Below are 13,350 nucleotides of genomic sequence, written 5' to 3'. Positions count from 1 at the left end.
TTGTGCATGCCTTCCTACTTGCCGCTTTCGGCCTCAGTTCAAAAGTCCTGAAGTTATGCAGGAATCTCAACGTCGCTCAGTTTCTGAATTGTTAAGGTTGGATGAGTTGGAACGCGTTAAGTTTTTGGTTAACTATACTTCTGTAATTTTGTGGAAGAGGTTAATCATATTGTCACTTCATTAGCAACCACCGGTTCTACTCCTCCGACACAAAGTCCCAGGGCCAGGCCAACGCGTAATTTGAGCAAGTGTTCTTTTGCTTCCCTCCTTGTGTTTCTTCTAGTTTTAATGTAAGTCGACAGCTTACGTATGTATTTTTTTTTCTTTTTTTATCGTTCAAAATTCTACCACTGGGGGAATTTACTTAGCTTATGTTCTGTCAGCTTATGTCTGACATTTACTCTGAGTTTGAGGGAAAATGTTTTAGCATTTCATTTTTTGGGGCAGATGATAATCGATAGCATCAACTGGCCTAACGATGAAGACATAGATGAGTTTTAGGGGGCTCCTCCTTGAAGCTGCGTCTCCAGCCAAACTTACGATCTCAGAGCAACTCGTACTCATGTACATTTTTCTGTTGAACATTATTCCTGGATTTTAAAAAAATGTATTAATTTATTTATTGCATGAATGTATTAATTGTAACAATAAAAGCCGCCTTGTGTCCAGCAATAGGTCTATGCACTAGCTTGGCAGACATTTAAAGCAACATTTATGTTTATCTCTTTAAAATCTAAGCCTAGGGTTTGCTCTACCTACATCTTCTTTAATACAGTTTTATTTTAAGTGGCATACAGTGAAAAGGAATTGCTGTTGAGAATACTGTGAATGCCACAAAGACCTTTTCTATTTCAAAAAAGACAACAGTGCTTCGCCTTTCCTTTGACAGTAAATGTTGCTCTCTGGGAAATGCGTATTGTTCCTCTGGCATCAAACGGGAACAGAGCAGGAGCAGAAATAATAATAGGTGCATTGTATGTTTTAATATTTCATGTGCAACGCTGGTGCAAATTGCCTTTGGTATTGGTTTGGTATTTGCACTGGAAAAGCTTGCAATACATCTGTGTGCTAGTTCAGAGAGTAGCACGGAAAACAGTTTTTTATTTGCTGTTAGCACATTAACTATTTTTTCTTTTGGAAAAAAAAACATGTTCATGTGGAAATGCTTCTGGAGGTTCTCATCTGTCTTCCTTTAACGTATTTCTAGGAAAACTCTGCAGCCAGAATCTTAACATTTGTATTACTTGGTACAATGGTCAGTTTAGATGTGAATACCTTAAGAAACCAAAAGTATAAAAAGACTAATAACTGCTATTTTGTTTCCATGCTACTCATGTAGTCCATTAAGAAATTGAACTGCCCTCCTCAACGTTTACACATACTTTAAGGATTTTTATGGGAGGTTGCATTGTTTTTTTGTTTTTATTTTCAAAAAACAAAATCGGAACAAACCTAGCGACTTTTTTCTGTTATTGTTAACTTTAGGAACAACGTGTGAAGCACCAGTCTCACTGCAGTAATTGCGATGTAATGATGGACCAAACTGTACCGTTGTAACCAATAGAAAGATTCACCTGCAGTAGCCACCCTTCAACATAAGAGGGCAGCACAGCGAAGACTTGTAGATGAAATATCACGGAATTAAACAAGCTTACAGCAAAATGAGCCTATGCGTTGTTGTTCAGCTCCTGGCATTGCAGCAAACCACCTTCCTCAACTAGTCATCTTTCATTATTATAATTTTTTTCTACATCCCATCTATCTAATTACTTTGTTTATATGTTGTTAATTTAGCTGTGCTCTTGGCCTAGTAGCTGTAAGCTGTTCTTACATTTTCTGCAAATAACAAACTAAAACATAATACTAATCTGTTAGTTTCTTCTTCCACATGAGAGCTGATATGCTCAGTGCTTTCTAACTTGCATTTTTTTCCCCCGAGTTAACCAAATTCAGATGTGCTGGAATCTCAAAGTCCACCTCTGCTTCCGCCCCCTTCTCTGATTGGCTGGCAGCGATGGCACAGTTTGCGGGAGGAAGAATGCCCTGTCCTGCTGTGATTTAAGTGTCATTACTTCCCTCTTTTTTTTTTTGTAATTCTCTGCCTACTCCACACACAGCAGGAAGATGGCTTCAGCACATGACAGAGCTGTTCTCCAGGCTATATTCAACCCCACCACCCCCTTTGGAGATGTTCCTGCCCTGAACCAAGAGGAAGAATTAATTGATGATGGTGAGCGTGAGCTTCTGACTTGATGCGTCTCTGCATATCATGTCACAGCATATTGAATTTATTTGAACACATTCCATTCCGAGGGAGAGAAAAAAAAAACTGTGTAATCAAAACTTAGTTCTGGGTGACATTTCTGTGTTTTTCTTTGCCACGGTACCTGTCAGCTGAGTGTGAATGCGCTTCCAACCTGTTTATCTCCTCCTGCCAGACAGGGGTTTTGACATGGAGTTGCTGAAGCAAGTGAGAGAGCTGGAGATGCGGGGTGTCTCAGCGGCAGAGGCTGGGGAGTTGCAAGCCGCTCTTCAGCTGTTCAGCCAGGCAGTCCACATCCTGCCTCAGCGAGCCTCTGCCTATAACAACCGGGCCCAGGCCCTGCGGCTGCTGGGGGACACAGCAGGTAAATTCAACAAATCCAGTAATAACCCTTCCCAGAGGCGCTGCATTGTGCCAGCATGTCAGACTGCTGAGTCTGAGGCCAGCGTGACACAATGCAGGAACTCTGCCTGTCTGCTGCATTTATAAGCCCTGTGTTGGCCTCTTATTATTATGGTCTTTATATGCTAAAGATGGCTGGGGCTTTAGGAAGAATTTTACTGTTCATATCACGTTCATCTAACTGCATTTTCACACCTGAAAAGACTCTTTTTATAGATAAAAATTCCAACATTTTTAGCTGATACCAACCCGTTCCTCGCCCCGCCTGTGGTGGCGCAGCACCAAGAACCACTTAAAGGAAACGGCATGACAAGAAGAAATGAGTAAACAAATATGGAGTAGTGTCAGATTTTAGCGACACTTGTCTTTGGTAAAAAAAAAAAAAAGACTTTACTACTGGTAGCACTAGACAGATTATTTGCAGATTATCTCTGTCCTAGTGATGGGTAAATGAGACGTCATGAGGCGCTTCGACTCATAGCAACACTGTATTGATACTGTGTCGATACTGTGTCACTCAATACTGACCCCTGCTGGACATTAAAAATTCCTACAGGCAACGTAGTGATTTGATGACAGTCTATACAATAGGATTTAAGTCTTTGTATTTTATTGAATATTGAATGTTGTATTATGTCATATCTTCAGTTACATTTAAAATATATTTGATATACAGTCAATAAAGAATGTGAACATGTACCATAAAGTGAAAATTTAAGTGAATGTGTTTGGAATGAGGATGCATGGACTGTTTTTTTCCCACACATTTTTATAAAAAAAAAAGGTTTTTACAACCTTTTGAAATCTAGCCTGTTACGCTTTTTTGACAAAACTTCTCCTTCGGTAGAAAAAAATTGAGTACACTACATTTACAGCGAACCCTTGTTTTTCTTAGAGGTTGCGTTCCGAAAATAACCCGTGAGGTGAAATCCGTAAAGTAGTTGCCTTTATTTTTACAGTTATTATACAGCATAAATAAATACTCTACATTGAAACCAAATAACAAAACCTGTTTTCAGATCAGCGGATGTGTGTGTGCATCAATCGGGCCTTAATGTAATCCGCAGTCATGTCATTACAGCGTCTCCTCCAACCTGCCCCGCCTGATTCACAGCTGTATCTACGGCAGAGCGACGGATCTCGTCAAACGAGCCTCCGGTCGGGTTCTGCTGCCTCTGGCCACAGTTTTTTTTTCCAGCAGACATTGAAAGTTTCAGTTTCCATCTCCTGAGTGGCCAATCTGTATTAAACACTGTAACGTTATTGGCACTCAGGTAGAGAAGAAGAAACCAATCATATGGTCAATTAGGACGAAGAACACTGTGGAAAAAAAACTGCACAAAAAAATCTGCGAAGCAGCGATACCGTGAAAAGTGAACCGCGTTACAGCGAGGGTTCACTGTATATGAAATAATTTATAAAAAGCAACAGAGTAATTTGTAGAATGACTGCATATCTGAGTTTATCTGTGTATCTGGGACTTCATTCTCATGCCTGGCCTCATAATGCCTCAGCATTGAAAAGGTGGATTTATTTAAATAAGACAGTTTAATTAAACATATGCGACACTTAACCTGCAGAACATAATATGAAAGTAAACTAAGAGTCAGTTTCAGCTGAATTTGGGTTCAGATAGATTAAGTAGAAACTGACAAGAACCAGATGAAACGACAAAAATGAAAACAAATTTATTTTCCAATCTAAGATCAAAATGGTCCCACACTGCGGAAACCATTCATTTGAAGCTGCTCCATAGATGATAATGTAAAAAATCAAGAATTTGTTTGGCAAATGCTTTTGACAGATTTGCTTCCTTATAAACACAGTTTGGCATCCAGTGTCATTTTGAAACAGTTCCTGTATTGGTCATGTGACTTGCTGAAACCAACACGTGCAACGACACGGGTTTTGGTCTGTGGGCTTGACGCATGCGCCGACGCGTCGGTGTTGCTGGACCCCTTTCATTTTGTGAAAATAATGATAATTTTGGCATGTATTCAGCCCATTTACAATGATACATAAAATTTAGTGCAACTAATTAGCTGTAGAGATTAGTAATTAGGGTCCACCTGCATGTCATTTAATGTCAGTATAAGTAAATTGGTTTGTGAAAACCTTAGAGGATTAATAAACAAACAGCATCATGAATAATTAGGTGGAGTTGTGGAGACATTAAAGCAAGTTTAGGTTATAAAGACTGAACTGTTCAGAACTGCATCCTGAAACTGGAAAAACTGGGAAATTCACAAACCAACCAGAAAATTGCTGTCAATCAAAGAAAATGATCAGTTTTACCTTGAATTTCTTTGTTTTTTTTCTTGTGTTAACAGGAAGTTTAGTCATTAGTCGTTTCTAACTTTATCAATGTTGTAATACATGTCTGTGTGTTTCAAGCACAAAACTTCTCTCATAACTTCTATTTTATTCTGTTTATTTTGCTATGTTGCATTTGTTGCTTCCTCCCTTGAAAAAGAGGTTTTTCATCTCGAGTTTTTTTTTACCCTGAAAAAATAAAGTTTATATTAAAAAAAGCTTTTACTATTTACAAATGCTGCAATTCAGGCAAAAACTACTCAAAGAAATGAGCAGTAGATGAAAGTTTACTGCTGTATTTGATTCTTTAGTTAAACATACTAGAAAGAAAATCTTTCTCCCTAACATATATCTACATGCTTTATCGTGCCAGGAGCCCTGCAGGATCTCGATCAAGCCATCTCCCTCAGCGGCGGTACGGGACGCAGCGCCTGCCAGGCTCTGGTGCAGAGAGGCCTCCTGCGGAGACTAGCATGCCAGAATGATGAGGCCAGGGCGGATTTTGAGAAAGCGGCTGCTCTCGGAAGTGAATTTGCTCGACAGCAGGCAGTGCTTCTTAATCCGTATGCAGCTCTGTGCAACAAAATGCTGTCAGAGGTGATCAACAATCTTCGCAACCCCAAGTTGCCAGAGATGGAGTAGCTGGTGAAGATATTTTTTGTCAGCGTCTTTCATTTTGATGCTGAATGTCAGAAAAATAAAATGTTTGCTTTTTAAATGTCTTTTTGACCTTGTCGCCAGTGCTCCTTCCACTGTAAATAGGAATCTGGGTGTATATCATACATTATCCACTAACATTTTAAAACAAAAAATACATTAACAAATGAAACATGTAGCACTTTTTTAATTCCAGCAACATTTGCAAAATATTTTGGTAGCAAATGCTAAAAAGATATATTAATTTAACTAAATATATTCATTCAGCTCACTGTTTTTCTCATTTGTTGTTTGTGACACGGCACTGTTTCTTCATAACAGTCATATTATGAATGAAAATATCAGTCTGGTGAAAATAAATAAGTCACAGACTTGACGCTGAGAAAGTGTCTGAAAAGTGTTAGAAGCAAAAATAGCAGTTTTGTTTCCAACTTTAACTAGTTTTGTGTCAGTGCTAACACAGAGATGAAAATAGCTAGCTAAGGTTTTTTTGGCCTTTGCTAATGAATGGTAGCAGCAGTGCTTGTCAGCTAAACTTTAACGTGCCACCTTGTTAGAGTTGACTTGTACCGCCCACCTGTTCACCGTTCAGTATTTGTGTATTCAAGCCATTTATTTGTATAGCATATTTCAGCAAAAAGGCAGTTTAAAGTATTTTACACCATAAATACATAATACAATTATGAAACAAGCAATAAACATTACATTGTCAAATCATCAAGAAAAGATACATCAAATATATTGATCAATGTTCTAGTTATGAATCAAAGGTAACTCTAAGCAGATGGGTTTTAGCCTTTATTTGAACAAACTCAGTTTCTAAGCTGTTTTATTGTGTTTCTGGAAGTTTCCTCCAGATTAGGGGAGCATAACACCTGAATTCTCCATGTTTGGTTCTGGTTCTGGGGATTCAGAGTAAACTTGAATCAGATACCCTCTTTAGAATCTTTAATGTATTTTGGTGATAACCCATTCAGTGATTTATGAACTAATAAAAGTATTTTCAAGTTTATTATGAGAGCTACAGGGAGCCAGTGTAAGGACTTTCAAACTGGAGTCAGTTGCTCTTTTTTCCAGTCTTAGTGAGAAAGCGCAGCTGTCTGATCTGTTTCAGTAACAAATGTAAATAAAGATAAACGCGTGGATGAGTTTATTTAGATCTTCCTGAGACTTTGTCCTTTAATCCAAAAAAAGTGTTCCTCAGGTGACAGAAGGCCGACTTTGTTACCGTCTTCATGTGTCTCTGAAGGTTCAGGTCAGAGTTCATCACTACACCCAGACTTCAGGCCTGATCTCAGCAATAGCCAAAGCTGTGTGATGACTCTCGATCGGCCCTCTTTATGTCCAAAGATAATAACTTCAGCTGGGAAAAGTTATGGCACATCCACACATTTATCTGTTCTGGTGCCTATCTCCAGCTGTCAACAGGCGAAAGGCGGGGTCACTCTGGACGGGTCACCAGTCCATCAGCACAGAGACAGACATGACAAACAACCATGCACACACACACACTCACACCTAAGGAGAATTTATTCAGACCAGTTAACCTGACAGTCATGTTTTCAGACTGGGAGGAAGCCGGAGTACCCAGAGAGAACATGCAAACTCCATGCAGAAAGACCCCGGGCCGGGAATTGAACCCAGAACCTTCTTGCTGCAAGGCAACAGCTCTACCAACTGTTGAAAATAAAGTATTTTTTCCTAATCTAAACTAATATATAAGGCAACATGGATTCAGAATATCTAAGGCAACATGGATTCAGATATCTAATTTTTTTAACACTCTGTAATGTGATGCCATGCTCTGCACAGGCACTTCTGCTCTGCTCCACTGGATGTCAGCCTTACCACATTGAAACAGCAGCACCTCCTTTTGGCTTCACAAGCAACAAGGGTAATTTTTTGCTTTCAGCTCTTAAGTGAGATGATTCAACATGTCTAATGAAGATTTCTTCCATTTTGACACAGCAGATGGGCAGAGCACACATGCATCAGCCAATTCCTCCAGTGACTCCTAAAAATGGCGCTGCTCCTGCTGTGGTCCACCCACTGCGTTCCAAGATGTAAGGATTATCTTTTGTGCTTCAGTTGTTGGTGTTTTTCTCTGACCTCTTGCAGGCAGGCCAGAGCTGCCGGCTCCCTGCGCTCCTCTCTCTGATAGAAGGAGCAGCTTTTCAGGTGCTCCGACATGGAAGGAGCATCACTGAAGCTCCAGCGGTCCACCGGAGAAAACAGAGAGCTGAACCTCCAGATCTGTGAAGCATAAAGGAAAACATAACTTCAGCAGCAGGGCAAAGTGCAGTGGTGGCGGCTGTATTTTTAATTCAGATGGAATCTAGAGCACCGAGTATTTTTATTCCATGTCAGAGCACGATGGGATTTCAATGCCATCTGTTACAAATTTATACAAATTATGCCATTCATTGCAGAGCAAATACCCAGCTGTTGCCCATGCATTCGTTTCAACCTGAAGTGTTTCCATGAGAGATCATATATCCCACTAGTTACTGGGAGTGCTGTGTTTGGTTTTAGGCCATTCCTCATCAATGATATCACTGGAATCCTCTCTGTCTCGTGATTACAGCCTGACCAACAGTCAGTGTAAAAATAGGTGCATGAATTAATGTCTTTCCACTTTGTAAGCTTTGTAAGACTGTTTCTGAAATATATTTTTAAAAACTTTGTAATGGGCTGCACTTTATTCTTATCTGTACTAATTACTTTTTACTTTAGAAATGATCTAAAATTATTTTGTAGATTTTAAATATATTATTGTTTAAAAAAATTTTTAAATGCCTTTTTAGACTCCATGGCCTGCTCCAACACACCGCTTCAATAACTCTGCACCTGCCACTGAAATTGAGCACGATTAATACCGTGCACTCATCTGCTCTGCCTCAAGCAGTCCTCCAGATTTGGATGCATTTCAGAAGGAGACGGTGCTAACACAAAACGCTGACTTTCAATTACTACTGCTCAGCACTTCTAAATTATTCAACAGCTTCTACACAGCGCTCGTAAATCTGAATGAGATTTAAGTGAAACTTATGCCGGTGTAGTTTCCTGGAACAACCGGCATCTAAGGAGGCTGGTTTCTGTGTCAAACAAAAACCCAGCAAACCTGGTGAGATGACAGCTGTTAAATATGACCTCTGACCAGAGCTGCTGTGAGCTCCCAAAAAAACACAGGAGAAATAAATGAATCTTTTCAGCTCTATGTAAGAATATTGATACTTCTTGGAATTCAAAATTTCATGAAGTTGCACTGTATTTTAATTAGTGCCATTTTATTTCACAATCGAGTAACTATGTAAAATAGCTGTATGTGCCATTTGACTTTGCAATTTGACATCTTGAAAATGTCCTTTGTCTCTTTCATAATCGGATTAGCCATTCATGTTAAATGTGACCATAATCAGATTTTGTGCGAAGGATTTATGACCCCAAAGCAATCCGGATACACAGAAGAACATAGAGCTCACACAGTAATTATGGATGCCGGGTATTGATCAATTTTACATTTGTGAATCAATAGGAGTTGACGCTATTGTCACAAGATCATAAATAAAGAAAGATGCGTCTGAACTGCTTGCTTCAGCCACAGTTTACGTCTGAATTTACTGGCTTCTGCTGCTGCAGAATTATGGCGCATGATTCACATCGGTGACGTAAAAGTAGGAGAAAGTGCAACACAACTGTTCAGACTACAAACGCTTTGAAAACTAATTGAAATCTAATGGATTTTGTTTATTATATGGAAATGGCACAAATCAGATTTTTTTTGGAGGGTTGCACAGATTGGAACTGGGCCTTTCAGATTGCAGTGAAAAGTTGGTTAGGGTTACGCAGGAGCAAAAAAACAGTTTCACATCTGCCTGCAAGGTGAATGTAGTCCTCAGGTGACTTCTAACAGTAATGTATTCTGCTGGATTTATTCTAGTGGTGGTACGGGATGAATACAAATGTTTTACATTAAGGATTCAGGGTAATATTAAATACACTTTTTGCATTGTTTTTTACAACTTTTGAAAACCACGCAACTTTTTCTCCTCCATTTAAAGTTCTGTACTGCCTTTTGTCGTCTATTACATAAAACTAAATGTCCTCATTGTATTATGAGTAGGATGCATTTCTTTACAAGCCACTGTGCCATCAGTTTAATGGACCATTGATGGACATGGAACAAAATGCTTCACTCACGTTTCACTTTGCCGCCTGACTCTAAAGGGCAGTAATCTTCACTAAAGACGGTAAGGGGGGAAAAAAGTCAGAAGCCACTTTAAGTGGGAAGCCATTAAAAGCTGCCAACCCTGCTGTTAGAGACTGAAATACTGTTGGAGAGGACTACTGAGAGCCTGGAGAGTATTTACAGCAGCTGCTGTCATGTTTTATGAATGACTGAAATCTTCCAATGACACACAACATAATGGTGACAGTTACTACCTGATGTACCAATATAGAAATCTGACCTTGTTTTTTTTTTACTTTTCACAAGATTGAGATTAAAATGTAACCATTCTATAAAATCGAGATTAAACTGAGATGATAAAGCAATAAAAAAAAAAATAATAATCTGCAGCAATGAACAAAGGAAGGAAAATCTTAAAATACTTGCTTTTTTCCGACTTTTCCATGAACTTCCACCATGAGAATATGTCTTTTTCTTCCACTCCAAAGACACCATTCCTCTGTCCTGCAACAGCGTGGCACAAACTTCTCTCATCAGACGGGAAACTTGTGATAGCTGAGACAGAGTGAAGCTGTCAAGGTAGCCAGCAATATGCTGAAGGATCTCAAGAGGCAGACTGCTGAGGCCATTGAAATCTTGACCAGCACTTCCTGGAGGACTCAGGCTTTTCTCAGCATCTGTGAAGGATGAAGGGAAGTGTGGCTGGAGTACCAGGGCGCTGACATCTTGGCGGTATTTGATTGTAGCTTCTTGACCCGAAGGGTGAAACCTTATCTGGGAAAAAGTACAGCCAAGGTATGCCAAGGGGCAGCGCTGCTGAAACCAGCCACTTAGCGAGGCCTGTATGTCACAGTGAGCATTCCTGAAATGAGACTGGAATTCATCGCGGCGGAAGGAGTGGCCACACGTATAGCTGAAAGATGAGCTGATTTTGTTGTATCTTCTTGTGACGGGTTCAGTTTCAACATCAACATAAAGGCCACAGGGTCTTTCCGCGACGACATTGGCTAGAGTTGCATCTGCTTTAAAGGGGGCAGAAGAAAAGTTGTACGTTTGTGTTCCTATGTCTACATATAGACCATCTGTCGCAACACTCTCTGAAATTAAATGCCCCTTCAGCTCCTTTTCGAGGGAACAGAGAAGTGTTGCACTGATCTCTTCAGACATGGGAAGATTTTCAACTGACACGTCCAAATCTAGAGTACCCACACTCTGGTGTGCAGTTTTGGCCTTGTGTGACGGGTCCTTCAGGTGACTGCGCTTTGCTCTGTAGCTGGCAGGAACATTAAATGAGCGGACAGTCTGAACCTCGATTGGCTCCAGATTACCGTAAACAAAGTCCTTCTCTCGTGGAGTGCATGCAGCAAGTTGACCAAAGTTAATGAGCATTGCCCCGTTGTGCACCAGGTACATGTTATATTCTGCAATGTTGACTTCTTTGCCCAACCTTTCAAGGACACCGTCCTGCCACGGTGCAAGGCCAGTTGCACCATTCACGTTTCTGGACTCATTAACCTCAGCTTGATGTGAGTTTCTGTTTCCCACCTTTTCTACTTCATAGTTTAGAGATTTTTGCCCTTCTTTTTCTTCCTCTTTTCCTCCATTATTTAAACATTTAACAGCTTGGTTGCACCCTTCCTCATCCTTCTTAAATATTTTCTCCCATGTATTGTAATTTTGAGTATTTGCCACACTCCCATTTTTTGCCAAGGCATCTGTCTCTTCTTGACTCAATTCTTTTCCCTCCATCTCTGCTCTGTGATTTTCTGTAAATTCACCACAATCTAAGGAGCAGGGGGTGTCCTCAATAGAATAGCTAACTCCATTGGAAATATTTGGAGAGGCAGGCTCTTCCTCCATCATCTCAGGAAAAATGCTTTTCATTTTAATGGACTGAAACAGCAGGGCTTGATCCCGGAGCGCCAGAGCAACGTCGAGGTTTGCCTCAGTGTTCGGCTGAAGACTTTCAGAAACGTTTCTGTAAAAGGTCATGTCTGTTCCAGGAACAGGCCAGCGGTTCCACTCCTGAGAGCAGCAGACAACACTGGCTGGGCAGACCTCCAGGTGTTTGGCTGACTTGTGGCGAGGCATTCTGAGCGGACAGCCAAAGTCAACATTGAAGCAAGGCACCGTCTCGTTTGGACAGAGAAGCTGGTGCTCTTCTTGCTTACACATATGAAAGGTGGCGCCACAGTTTTTGTGACACTTAATGACCACACATGAGATGGAAAGGTTCACCGGGGCTTGACAGGTGACACTGTAACAGTTGTCACAGTGATCGTGGATGCCTTTTGCCATTTTTGTTCCTTTTGCCTGGAGAGACAAATAAAAACACAACACAGAGGGTAGTAACAATGTGGGCAATATTTTTGCAACTGCTAGGCATTTTCACCAGCTTTCTCTTTGTAAATAATAACAAAAATACCAATCTTCAGTTGTGCTGTCGGAAGACTGGTTTTAGATGACAGTAACTAAGGCTCCGCTGACAAGGACACAATTTTATGCGAGAGTTTTTTTTGTCTTTTAGGCTGTGCCAAAAGAATGAAGCATCTTGGGAGACTAGAAATGACCACTTTTGAAACCGGGTTATAGTGAATTTATTTCAGAACACCAGTTTTATTTTAGCCCTCGTAACACAAGTTCAGCATTGTTTAAAAACCACCTCCTTCTTCATTAGGGTAGTGTATCATGTCCCAAATCCCAGATCATCTCCAACTACTTAACTGAACATGGCAGTGAGTCGGCTTTCAATCTGATCAGATGTCAATCCAACAGAGCTCCTCTGAGATGAGGGGGAAGCGGCGATTTGCATTATGTGCATTATGGATTTACAGCCGACAAATCTGCTGCAACTGCATGATGCCATCATGACAGTGTGGACCTTAATCTAGGATGGGACGCAGAGTCTTTGTTGACTCTGCGTCTTGAAGAATTAAGGAAGTTCTGAGGATCAAATCCAATCCATCAAACCTAATAAAGCAGCCAGAGAGCTCATTGTTGAAAACTACGCATATTTTAAACACATTTTTTAATATTTGGGCTGCAGGTAAAAATATTTGTACTCACCATTTGGAATCTAACCGTTTCAGAACATTTGTTTGTTGTCCTGTAACATAAAATGCAGCGTACAGAAAAAGCAGCAAGAATATGTAAATCTTAAAATGCAACACTTTTAATTGCAATTCTACAATAAAGCTAACAAAGGTTTTAGTCAGCAGCTGCTACAATAACAACATTCTCACCCTTTGTTCTTCTGTCGCCTTGTGTTCACCGGCACCTCTGAATAACCTCTGCACTGTCTGGACATTATAAATAGACACAACAAGAGGGCAGACAGGCCAGTGGGATGGGGCACCGTTGTCACACAGCCATTAAGAACCAAGGTCAAGTTACAGCCTCCACCTCCACCCCACAACGAGAGGGTGACCATGAAAGCAGATAATCCGAGTAATTAGCAGTTCAGCTACTGCATGTTCATAACACGCTTTTAGTTGATATTGAATCCCTTCCCTGGTAAATAACTGTA

At 40.4% G+C, this 13,350-nt stretch overlaps 2 protein-coding genes across 2 annotated transcripts; one reads left to right on the top strand and one right to left on the bottom strand.

The window, feature by feature from the left end:
* Positions 1 to 2,019: 2,019 nt before the first annotated feature.
* ttc36 (tetratricopeptide repeat domain 36) lies at positions 2,020 to 5,700 on the top strand. The gene is made up of 3 exons (XM_008426424.1): positions 2,020 to 2,230; positions 2,439 to 2,627; positions 5,352 to 5,700. The coding sequence occupies exons 1-3, from the start codon at positions 2,125 to 2,127 to the stop codon at positions 5,618 to 5,620; spliced, it is 564 nt and encodes a 187-aa protein (XP_008424646.1). The 5' UTR covers positions 2,020 to 2,124; the 3' UTR covers positions 5,621 to 5,700.
* Positions 5,701 to 7,263: 1,563 nt separating this feature from the next.
* On the bottom strand, positions 7,264 to 13,114 carry LOC103475041 (F-box only protein 40). The gene is made up of 4 exons (XM_008426423.1): positions 13,067 to 13,114; positions 12,891 to 12,930; positions 10,251 to 12,137; positions 7,264 to 7,888 (listed from the first exon to the last, which is right to left on the bottom strand). The coding sequence occupies exons 2-4, from the start codon at positions 12,891 to 12,893 to the stop codon at positions 7,706 to 7,708; spliced, it is 2,073 nt and encodes a 690-aa protein (XP_008424645.1). The 5' UTR covers positions 12,894 to 12,930; positions 13,067 to 13,114; the 3' UTR covers positions 7,264 to 7,705.
* Between the last annotated feature and the right edge of the window lie 236 nt (positions 13,115 to 13,350).

Source organism: Poecilia reticulata, linkage group LG13, assembly GCF_000633615.1.
Source record: "Poecilia reticulata strain Guanapo linkage group LG13, Guppy_female_1.0+MT, whole genome shotgun sequence".
NCBI classification, from domain to species: Eukaryota; Metazoa; Chordata; class Actinopteri; order Cyprinodontiformes; family Poeciliidae; genus Poecilia; species Poecilia reticulata.
The sequence above is the reverse complement of the archived record's forward strand: the minus strand, read 5'-3'. Positions and strand labels throughout refer to the sequence as shown.